Source organism: Panulirus ornatus, chromosome 43, assembly GCF_036320965.1.
Source record: "Panulirus ornatus isolate Po-2019 chromosome 43, ASM3632096v1, whole genome shotgun sequence".
NCBI classification, from domain to species: domain Eukaryota; kingdom Metazoa; phylum Arthropoda; class Malacostraca; order Decapoda; family Palinuridae; genus Panulirus; species Panulirus ornatus.
Window position 1 is genome coordinate 9,491,624 of NC_092266.1, and position 12,801 is coordinate 9,504,424.

A 12,801-nucleotide genomic window follows, 5' to 3' on the forward strand; every position below is an offset into this window, starting at 1 on the left:
GACCGCGCCTCGGCAGAAGGACAACATTGTGTTGATGATGATGACCGCGCCTCGGCAGAAGGACAACATTGTTGATGATGATGATGACCGCGCCTCGGCAGAAGGACAACATTGTTGTTGGTGATGATGACCGCGCCTCGGCAGAAGGACAACATTGTTGTTGATGATGATGACCGCGCCTCGGCAGAAGGACAACATTGTTGTTGTGATGATGACCGCGCCTCGGCAGAAGGACAACATTGTTGTTGGTGATGATGACCGCGCCTCGGCAGAAGGACAACATTGTTGTTGGTGATGATGACCGCGCCTCGGCAGAAGGACAACATTGTTGATGATGATGATGACCGCGCCTCGGCAGAAGGACAACATTGTTGTTGGTGATGATGACCGCGCCTCGGCAGAAGGACAACATTGTTGTTGGTAATGATGATGACCGCGCCTCGGCAGAAGGACAACATTGTTGGTGATGATGACCGCGCCTCGGCAGAAGGACAACATTGTTGTTGGTGATGATGATGACCGCGCCTCGGCAGAAGGACAACATTGTTGTTGGTGATGATGACCGCGCCTCGGCAGAAGGACAACAATGTTGATGTTGATGATGAAACCGCGCCTCGGCAGAAGGGGACTCATTGCTGGATGATGATGACCGCGCCTCGGCCAGAAGGACAAACATTGTTGTTGGTTGATGATGACCGCGCTCGGCAGAAGGAAACATTGTTGTTGGTGATGATTGACCGCGCCTCGCAGAAGGACAACATTGTTGGTTATAATGTATGATGGTTGAGTGGTTGCAGTGTGTATGATGGTTGTGTGGCTAGTAGTGTTATGATGGTTGTGTGGTTTAGTATAATGTATGATGGTTAGTGTGGTTCGCAGTGGTGTATGATGGTTGTGTGGCTCAGTAGTGTGTTTGATGGTTGTTTGGTGGCTCGTAGTGGTATGTTGGTTGTGTTTAGTTAGTAGTGTGTATGATGGTTGTAGTGGTTAGTAATGTATGATGGTTGTGTGGCACGCTAGTGTGTCTGATGGAGTGTTGGCTAGTAGTGTGTATGAAGGTTGTGTGGACTAGTAGTTGTGTATAGATGGTTGTGTGGCTAGTAGTGTGTATGATGGTTGTGTGGCTAGTAGTGTGTATGATGGTTGTGTGGCTAGTAGTGTGTATGATGGTTGTGTGGCTAGTAGTGTGTATGATGGTTGTTGTGGCTAGTAGTGTGTATGATGGTTGTGTGGCTAGTAGTGTGTATGATGGTTGTGTGGCTAGTAGTGTGTATGATGGTTGTGTGGCTAGTAGTGTGTATGATGGTTGTGTGGCTAGTAGTGTGTATGATGGTTGTGTGGCTAGTAGTGTGTATGATGGTTGTGTGGCTAGTAGTGTGTATGATGGTTGTGTGGCTAGTAGTGTGTATGATGGTTGTGTGGCTAGTAGTGTGTATGATGGTTGTGTGGCTAGTAGTGTGTATGATGGTTGTGTGGCTAGTAGTGTGTATGATGGTTGTGTGGCTAGTAGTGTGTATGATGGTTGTGTGGCTAGTAGTGTGTATGATGGTTGTGTGGCTAGTAGAGTGTATGATGGTTGTGTGGCTAGTAGTGTGTATGATGGTTGTGTGGCTAGTAGTGTGTATGATGGTTGTGTGGCTAGTAGTGTGTATGATGGTTGTGTGGCTAGTAGTGTGTATGATGGTTGTGTGGCTAGTAGTGTGTATGATGGTTGTGTGGCTAGTAGTGTGTATGATGGTTGTGTGGCTAGTAGTGTGTATGATGGTTGTGTGGCTAGTAGTGTGTATGATGGTTGTGTGGCTAGTAGTGTGTATGATGGTTGTGTGGCTAGTAGTGTGTATGATGGTTGTGTAGGCTAGTAGTGTGTATGATGGTTGAGTGGCTAGTAGTGTGTATGATGGTTGTGTGGCTAGTAGTGTGTATGATGGTTGTGTGGCTAGTAGTGTGTATGATGGTTGTGTGGCTAGTAGTGTGTATGATGGTTGTGTGCTAGTAGTGTGTATGATGGTTGTGTGGCTTAGTAGTGTGTATGATGGTTGTGTGGTTAGTATATGTATGATGGTTGTGTGGTTAGTAGTGTGTATGATGGTTGTGTGGCTAGTAGTGTGTATGATGGTTGTGTGGCTAGTAGTGTGTATGATGGTTGTGTGGCTAGTAGTGTGTATGATGGTTGTGTGGCTAGTAGTGTGTATGATGGTTGTGTGGCTAGTAGTGTGTATGATGGTTGTGTGGCTAGTAGTGTGTATGATGGTTGTGTGGTTAGTAGTGTGTATGATGGTTGTGTGGTTAGTATAATGTATGATGGTTGTGTGGTTAGTAGTGTGTATGATGGTTGTGTGGCTAGTAGTGTGTATGATGGTTGTGTGGCTAGTAGTGTGTATGATGGTTGTGTGGCTAGTAGTGTGTATGATGGTTGTGTGGCTAGTAGTGTGTATGATGGTTGTGTGGCTAGTAGTGTGTATGATGGTTGTGTGGCTAGCAGTGTGTATGATGGTTGTGTGGCTAGTAGTGTGTATGATGGTTGTGTGGCTAGTATTGTGTATGATGGTTGTGTGGCTAGTAGTGTGTATGATGGTTGTGTGGCTAGTAGTGTGTATGATGGTTGTGTGGCTGAGAGATGGTGATAATATCATCTTCATCACTACAGGTACAAAGCGATCTATGGAAGAACTGCAGTTTGGTAACCAACAGAACCCCCCTGTCAGCTTATTGGACGACAACGCTCTCCCTGGCGCCTTCCCATCCAGTGAAACCAGCGGTAAGACTGTCTCACACACACACACACACACACACACACACAGCCCCAGCCTTGCATATTGTACCCTCAACACAACGCTCTCCCTGGTGCCTTCCCATCCAGTGAAACCAGCGGTAAGACTGTCTCACACACACACACACAGCCAGCCCCAGCCTTGCATATTGTACCCTCAACACAGAATACACAAGTCTACGTCTGGGGGAACCACTGAGTATGCTAGTCTGTTGTACCTACTAGCCCAACTGGTGAAACCACAGATGCTATTCTGCTAGAACTACTAGCCCGGTTGGTGGGATCACAAGTGATGCTAATCTGCTGTACTTACTAGTATGGTTAGTGGGGCTACAGTCTGGTGGACCTACTAGTATGGTTAGTGGGGCTACAGTCTGGTGAACCTACTAGTATGGTTAGTGGGGCTACAGTCTGGTGGACCTACTAGTATGGTTAGTGGGGCTACAGTCTGGTGGACCTACTAGTATGGTTAGTGGGGCTACAGTCTGGTGGACCTACTAGTATGGTTAGTGGGGCTACAGTCTGGTGACCTACTAGTATGGTTAGTGGGGCTACAGTCTGGTGGACCTACTAGTATGGTTAGTGGGGCTACAGTCTGGTGAACCTACTAGTATGGTTAGTGGGGCTACAGTCTGGTGGACCTACTAGTATGGTTAGTGGGGCTACAGTCTGGTGGACCTACTAGTATGGTTAGTGGGGCTACAGTCTGGTGGACCTACTAGTATGGTTAGTGGGGCTACAGTCTGGTGAACCTACTAGTATGGTTAGTGGGGCTACAGTCTGGTGGACCTACTAGTATGGTTAGTGGGGCTACAGTCTGGTGGACCTACTAGTATGGTTAGTGGGGCTACAGTCTGGTGGACCTACTAGTATGGTTAGTGGGGCTACAGTCTGGTGGACCTACTAGTATGGTTAGTGGGGCTACAGTCTGGTGGACCTACTAGTATGGTTAGTGGGGCTACAGTCTGGTGGACCTACTAGTATGGTTAGTGGGGCTACAGTCTGGTGGACCTACTAGTATGGTTAGTGGGGCTACAGTCTGGTGGACCTACTAGTATGGTTAGTGGGGCTACAGTCTGGTGGACCTACTAGTATGGTTAGTGGGGCTACAGTCTGGTGGACCTACTAGTATGGTTAGTGGGGCTACAGTCTGGTGGACCTACTAGTATGGTTAGTGGGGCTACAGTCTGGTGGACCTACTAGTATGGTTAGTGGGGCTACAGTCTGGTGGACCTACTAGTATGGTTAGTGGGGCTACAGTCTGGTGGACCTACTAGTATGGTTAGTGGGGCTACAGTCTGGTGGACCTACTAGTATGGTTAGTGGGGCTACAGTCTGGTGGACCTACTAGTATGGTTAGTGGGGCTACAGTCTGGTGACCTACTAGTATGGTTAGTGGGGCTACAGTCTGGTGGACCTACTAGTATGGTTAGTGGGGCTACAGTCTGGTGGACCTACTAGTATGGTTAGTGGGGCTACAGTCTGGTGAACCTACTAGTATGGTTAGTGGGGCTACAGTCTGGTGGACCTACTAGTATGGTTAGTGGGGCTACAGTCTGGTGGACCTACTAGTATGGTTAGTGGGGCTACAGTCTGGTGGACCTACTAGTATGGTTAGTGGGGCTACAGTCTGGTGGACCTACTAGTATGGTTAGTGGGGCTACAGTCTGGTGGACCTACTAGTATGGTTAGTGGGGCTACAGTCTGGTGGACCTACTAGTATGGTTAGTGGGGCTACAGTCTGGTGGACCTACTAGTATGGTTAGTGGGGCCTACAGTCTGGTGGACCTACTAGTATGGTTAGTGGGGCTACAGTCTGGTGGACCTACTAGTATGGTTAGTGGGGCTACAGTCTGGTGGACCTACTAGTATGGTTAGTGGGGCTACAGTCTGGTGAACCTACTAGTATGGTTAGTGGGGCTACAGTCTGGTGAACCTACTAGTATGGTTAGTGGGGCTACAGTCTGGTGGACCTACTAGTATGGTTAGTGGGGCTACAGTCTGGTGGACCTACTAGTATGGTTAGTGGGGCTACAGTCTGGTGGACCTACTAGTATGGTTAGTGGGGCTACAGTCTGGTGGACCTACTAGTATGGTTAGTGGGGCTACAGTCTGGTGGACCTACTAGTATGGTTAGTGGGGCTACAGTCTGGTGGACCTACTAGTATGGTTAGTGGGGCTACAGTCTGGTGGACCTACTAGTATGGTTAGTGGGGCTACAGTCTGGTGGACCTACTAGTATGGTTAGTGGGGCTACAGTCTGGTGGACCTACTAGTATGGTTAGTGGGGCTACAGTCTGGTGGACCTACTAGTATGGTTAGTGGGGCTACAGTCTGGTGGACCTACTAGTATGGTTAGTGGGGCTACAGTCTGGTGGACCTACTAGTATGGTTAGTGGGGCTACAGTCTGGTGGACCTACTAGTATGGTTAGTGGGGCTACAGTCTGGTGGACCTACTAGTATGGTTAGTGGGGCTACAGTCTGGTGGACCTACTAGTATGGTTAGTGGGGCTACAGTCTGGTGGACCTACTAGTATGGTTAGTGGGGCCACAGTCTGGTGGACCTACTAGTATGGTTAGTGGGGCTACAGTCTGGTGGACCTACTAGTATGGTTAGTGGGGCCACAGTCTGGTGGATCTACTAGTATGGTTAGTGGGGCTACAGTCTGGTGGACCTACTAGTATGGTTAGTGGGGCCACAGTCTGGTGGACCTACTAGTATGGTTAGTGGGGCCACAGTCTGGTGGACCTACTAGTATGGTTAGTGGGGCTACAGTCTGGTGGACCTACTAGTATGGTTAGTGGGGCTACAGTCTGGTGGACCTACTAGTATGGTTAGTGGGGCTACAGTCTGGTGACCTACTAGTATGGTTAGTGGGGCCACAGTCTGGTGGACCTACTAGTATGGTTAGTGGGGCTACAGTCTGGTGGACCTACTAGTATGGTTAGTGGGGCTACAGTCTGGTGGACCTACTAGTATGGTTAGTGGGGCTACAGTCTGGTGGACCTACTAGTATGGTTAGGGGGGGCCACAGTCTGGTGGACCTACTAGTATGGTTAGTGGGGCTACAGTCTGGTGGACCTACTAGTATGGTTAGTGGGGCTACAGTCTGGTGGACCTACTAGTATGGTTAGTGGGGCTACAGTCTGGTGGACCTACTAGTATGGTTAGTGGGGCTACAGTCTGGTGGACCTACTAGTATGGTTAGTGGGGCTACAGTCTGGTGGACCTACTAGTATGGTTAGTGGGGCTACAGTCTGGTGGACCTACTAGTATGGTTAGTGGGGCTACAGTCTGGTGAACCTACTAGTATGGTTAGTGGGGCTACAGTCTGGTGGACCTACTAGTATGGTTAGTGGGGCTACAGTCTGGTGGACCTACTAGTATGGTTAGTGGGGCTACAGTCTGGTGAACCTACTAGTATGGTTAGGGGGGTCACAGTCTGGTGGATCTACTAGTATGGTTAGTGGGGCTACAGTCTGGTGGACCTACTAGTATGGTTAGTGGGGCTACAGTCTGGTGGACCTACTAGTATGGTTAGTGGGGCTACAGTCTGGTGGACCTACTAGTATGGTTAGTGGGGCCACAGTCTTATGCACTTTATTTACCTCCTTCCAAAATATCTTTTTATTCTCCCTAAGATTCAATGATACTCTCTCACCCCAACTCTCATTTGCCCTTTTTTTCGCCTCTTGCACCTTTCTCTTGACCTCCTGCCTCTTTCTTTCATACATCTCCAAGTCATTTGCTTTGTTTCCCTGCAAAAATCGTCCAAATGCCTCTCTCTTCTCTTTCACTAATACTCTTACTTCTTCATCCCACCACTCACTACCCTTTCTAATCAACCCACCTCCCACTCTTCTCATGCCACAAGCATCTTTTGCGCAATCCATCACTGATTCCCTAAATACATCCCATTCCTCCCCCACTCCCCTTCCTTCCATTGTTCTCACCTTTTTCCATTCTGTACTCAGTCTCTCCTGGTACTTCCTCACACAAGTCTCCTTCCCAAGCTCACTTACTCTCACCACCCTCTTCACCCCAACATTCACTCTTCTTTTCTGAAAACCCATACAAATCTTCACCTTAGCCTCCACAAGATAATGATCAGACATCCCTCCAGTTGCACCTCTCAGCACATTAACATCCAAAAGTCTCTCTATATCTATTTTTTCTTGATCACAGATTTCATCTATTTGTCATGTTGGATGAGGGATGATATATAGTTTGGGAGGTAAAGATGGTCACTTATCTTGCTTATACAATTATTATTACAGTTTAAGATATCAAGATAACGTTCTCTGATATGGTTGGAATCTTTATGTTATTAGTAATTATTATCACACAATAATCATTCACACATCAACTATAATCCTTATACATATAATCATCATACATATAATTATCATACATATAATCATCATCCATATAATCATCATATATAAACTGAGGAGGACAGTGCCAAGCTAACGTATCTTACTGAGCAACACAAGAACTAGATGGGTAATGTTGTACACATCAGACTCAGTCATCAATCAAAACCATTATTAAGTTGATCTTATATACATTCAGCAGAGGAGACTGTGGCTAAACCAGATGGGTAATGTTGTACACATCAGACTCAGTCATCAATCAAAACCATTTTCAAGTTGATTTTATATTCAGCAGAAGAGACTGTGGCTAAACCAGATGGGTAATGTTGTACACATCAGACTCAGTCATCAATCAAAACCATTATTAAGTTGATTTTATATTCAGCAGAAGAGACTGTGGCTAAACCAGAGTCCCAGGAAGAGCAGCACCAGCAGGAAGAAGATCCTCTGCAAGTTGAGAGTCAGAAGGATGACGAATTGAGCACTGCTGTACAACCCAGCCAGTGGCCCGTCTCGGCAGGGACCCAACTCCACCTGTATCAGCCACGTGTGTACCACATCCACACACACAACCAGTACACCTGTATCAGCCACGTGTGTACCACATCCACACACACAACCAGTACACCTGTATCAGCCACGTGTGGTACCACATCCACACACACAACCAGTACACCTGTATCAGCCACGTGTGTACCACATCCACACACACAACCAGTACACCTGTATCAGCCACGTGTGTACCACATCCACACACACAACCAGTACACCTGTATCAGCCACGTGTGTACCACATCCACACACACAACCTGTACACCTGTATCAGCCACGTGTGTACCACATCCACACACACAACCAGTACACCTGTATCAGCCACGTGTGTACCACATCCACACACACAACCAGTACACCTGTATCAGCCACGTGTGTACCACATCCACACACACAACCAGTACACCTGTATCAGCCACGTGTGTACCACATCCACACACACAACCAGTACACTGTATCAGCCACGTGTGTACCACATCCACACACACAACCAGTACACCTGTATCAGCCACGTGTGTACCACATCCACACACACAACCAGTACACCTGTATCAGCCACGTGTGTACCACATCCACACACACAACCAGTACACCTGTATCAGCCACGTGTGTACCACATCCACACACACAACCAGTACACCTGTATCAGCCACGTGTGTACCACATCCACACACACAACCAGTACACCTGTATCAGCCACGTGTGTACCACATCCACACACACAACCAGTACACCTGTATCAGCCACGTGTGTACCACATCCACACACACAACCAGTACACCTGTATCAGCCACGTGTGTACCACATCCACACACACAACCAGTACACCTGTATCAGCCACGTGTGTACCACATCCACACACACAACCAGTACACCTGTATCAGCCACGTGTGTACCACATCCACACACACAACCAGTACACCTGTATCAGCCACGTGTGTACCACATCCACACACACAACCAGTACACCTGTATCAGCCACGTGTGTACCACATCCACACACACAACCAGTACACCTGTATCAGCCACGTGTGTACCACATCCACACACACAACCAGTACACCTGTATCAGCCACGTGTGTACCACATCCACACACACAACCAGTACACCTGTATCAGCCACGTGTGTACCACATCCACACACACAACCAGTACACCTGTATCAGCCACGTGTGTACCACATCCACACACACAACCAGTACACCTGTATCAGCCACGTGTGTACCACATCCACACACACAACCAGTACACCTGTATCAGCCACGTGTGTACCACATCCACACACACAACCAGTACACCTGTATCAGCCACGTGTGTACCACATCCACACACACAACCAGTACACCTGTATCAGCCACGTGTGTACCACATCCACACACACAACCAGTACACCTGTATCAGCCACGTGTGTACCACATCCACACACACAACCAGTACACCTGTATCAGCCACGTGTGTACCACATCCACACACACAACCAGTACACCTGTATCAGCCACGTGTGTACCACATCCACACACACAACCAGTACACCTGTATCAGCCACGTGTGTACCACATCCACACACACAACCAGTACACCTGTATCAGCCACGTGTGTACCACATCCACACACACAACCAGTACACCTGTATCAGCCACGTGTGTACCACATCCACACACACAACCAGTACACCTGTATCAGCCACGTGTGTACCACATCCACACACACAACCAGTACACCTGTATCAGCCACGTGTGTACCACATCCACACACACAACCAGTACACCTGTATCAGCCACGTGTGTACCACATCCACACACACAACCAGTACACCTGTATCAGCCACGTGTGTACCACATCCACACACACAACCAGTACACCTGTATCAGCCACGTGTGTACCACATCCACACACACAACCAGTACACCTGTATCAGCCACGTGTGTACCACATCCACACACACAACCAGTACACATGTATCAGCCACGTGTGTACCACATCCACACACACAACCAGTACACCTGTATCAGCCACGTGTGTACCACATCCACACACACAACCAGTACACCTGTATCAGCCACGTGTGTACCACATCCACACACACAACCAGTACACCTGTATCAGCCACGTGTGTACCACATCCACACACACAACCAGTACACCTGTATCAGCCACGTGTGTACCACATCCACACACACAACCAGTACACCTGTATCAGCCACGTGTGTACCACATCCACACACACAACCAGTACACCTGTATCAGCCACGTGTGTACCACATCCACACACACAACCAGTACACCTGTATCAGCCACGTGTGTACTACATCCACACACACAACCAGTACACCTGTATCAGCCACGTGTGTACCACATCCACACACACAACCAGTACACCTGTATCAGCCACGTGTGTACCACATCCACACACACAACCAGTACACCTGTATCAGCCACGTGTGTACCACATCCACACACACAACCAGTACACCTGTATCAGCCACGTGTGTACCACATCCACACACACAACCAGTACACCTGTATCAGCCACGTGTGTACCACATCCACACACACAACCAGTACACCTGTATCAGCCACGTGTGTACCACATCCACACACACAACCAGTACACCTGTATCAGCCACGTGTGTACCACATCCACACACACAACCAGTACACCTGTATCAGCCACGTGTGTACCACATCCACACACACAACCAGTACACCTGTATCAGCCACGTGTGTACCACATCCACACACACAACCAGTACACCTGTATCAGCCACGTGTGTACCACATCCACACACACAACCAGTACACCTGTATCAGCCACGTGTGTACCACATCCACACACACAACCAGTACACCTGTATCAGCCACGTGTGTACCACATCCACACACACAACCAGTACACCTGTATCAGCCACGTGTGTACCACATCCACACACACAACCAATACAGCACCACACCTTAACCTTACTCCTGTAATGTACCATACCCTACAGTTGCTACAGTTGCTGTACAATGACCATATCTTACTGCTGCTGCTCCTGTACCATTACCAAACCTTACTGCTGCTGCTGTACCATCACCACATACTACTGCTGCTGCTGTACCATCACCACACACTACTGCTGCTGCTGTACCATCACCACACCTGTTACTCCTCCTCCGCCATTACCATACATCTCTCTTATCCTTTCATTACTTACTCGATCAAACCACCTCACACCACACATTGTCCTCAAACATCTCATTTCCAGCACATCCATCCTCCTGCGCACAACTCTATCCATAGCCCACGCCTCGCAACCATTTATCATTGTTGGAAACACTATTCCTTCAAACATACCCACTTTTGCCTTCCACACATTCTTCAACACTCCCGGAACCTTCGCCCTTCCTCCACCATGTGAATCACTTCAACTTACATTGTCCCATTCCTGCCATGTCCACTCCCAGAGTTCTAAAACACTTCATTTCCTACAATTTTTCCTCCAGTCACACTCACGCCCTAACTAAGTTGTCCCTCAACCCTACTGAACCTAATAAACTTGCTCTTACTCACATTTACTCTCATCTTTCACCTTTCATACACTCTTCCAAACTGTGCCATCAACTTCTGCAGTTTCTTACTCGAATCAGCCACCAGCGCTGTACCATCAGCGAACAACAACTGACTCACTTCCCAAGCCCTCTCATCCACAACAGACTGCATAGTTGCCCCTCTCTCCAAGACCCTTAACTTTACCTCCGTAACAACCCCATCCATAAAGAAATTAAATAATCAAGTTGACATTACACACCCCTGTCAGTCACTCTCCTCTCTTACTACTTGCACACATGCCTTAAAATCTTGATAAAAACTTTTCACTGCTTCTAGCAACTTACCTCCCACACCATATATTCTTAATACCTTCCACAGAGCATCTCTACCAACTCTATCATAAACCTTCCCCAGATCCATGAATACCACATACAAATCCATATGTTTTTCTAAGTATTCCTCAAATGCATTCTTCAAAGCAAACACCTGATCCACACATTCTCTACCACTTCTGAAACCACACTGCTCTTCCCTAATTGATGCTCTACATTTGCCTTCACCCTCTCCGTTAATACGCTTCCATACAACTTACCAGGAATACTCAATAAACTTACACCTCTGTACTTCGAGCACTCACCTTTATCCCTTTTGCCTTTATCCAAAAGCACTATACATGTATTCCGCCACTCCTCAGGCACTTCATCATTATCCATACATACATTGAATATCCTCACCAATCAATCATAAACACAGTCAACCCCTCACCCTCCTTCATAAGTTCAACTGGAATACCATCCGCTCCCACCTCTTTGCCGCATTTAATCCTCCGCAAGGCTTTCTCCACTTCTCTCTTCACCAAACCACTCTCCATGACTCTCTCACTTTCACATACCACCCCGACCAAAACAACCCACATATGCCACTCTATCATCGAACATATTTAACAATCTTACAAAATACTCGCTCCATCTCCTCCTTACTCTGTTACTTACTGTTATCACTTCCCATTTTGCACCACTCACCGATGTATTCATTTGTTCTCTTATCTTTAGCACATTATTTCCCTCCTTCCAAAACATAATCTTATTTCCCCTAAAGTTTAATGATACTCTCTCACCCCAACTCTCATTTGCCCTCTTTTTCAGCACCTGCCACTTCCTCTTAACCTCTTGCCGCTACCTCTTGTACATTTCCCAATAATTTGCACTCCTTCCTTGTAAGCACCGCCCAAACGCCTCTCTTTTCTCTTTCACTAACAATCTTACTTCTTCATCCCACCACTCACTATCCTTTCTAATCTGCCCACCTCCCACCTTTCTCATGCCACATACATCTCTTCCATATATCGTCACTTCTTCTCTAAATATATCCCATTCCTCACCCACTCCCCTTGCTTCATTAGCTTTTACATTTTGCCAATCTACACTCAATCTTTCCTGGTATTTTTTTTTCACATAAGTGCCTTTCCAAGCTTGCTTACTCTCACCACTCTCGTCTCTCCAACCTTGTCTCCTCTTTTTCGAAAACCTCTACAAATCTTCACTCTCGACTCCACAAGATCATGATCAGCCAACC

The 12,801-nt window shown here is 47.6% G+C and overlaps 1 protein-coding gene across 1 annotated transcript in view; it reads left to right on the top strand.

The window, feature by feature from the left end:
- Window positions 1-12,801, top strand: part of LOC139762268 (uncharacterized) — a 51,006-nt gene that overhangs the window by 15,966 nt on the left and 22,239 nt on the right. The window contains exons 3-4 of the mRNA XM_071686862.1: window positions 2,648-2,758; window positions 7,534-7,692. Of these exons, the coding sequence (XP_071542963.1) occupies window positions 2,648-2,758; window positions 7,534-7,692 (270 nt within the window). The remainder of the gene's footprint in view (window positions 1-2,647; window positions 2,759-7,533; window positions 7,693-12,801) is intronic.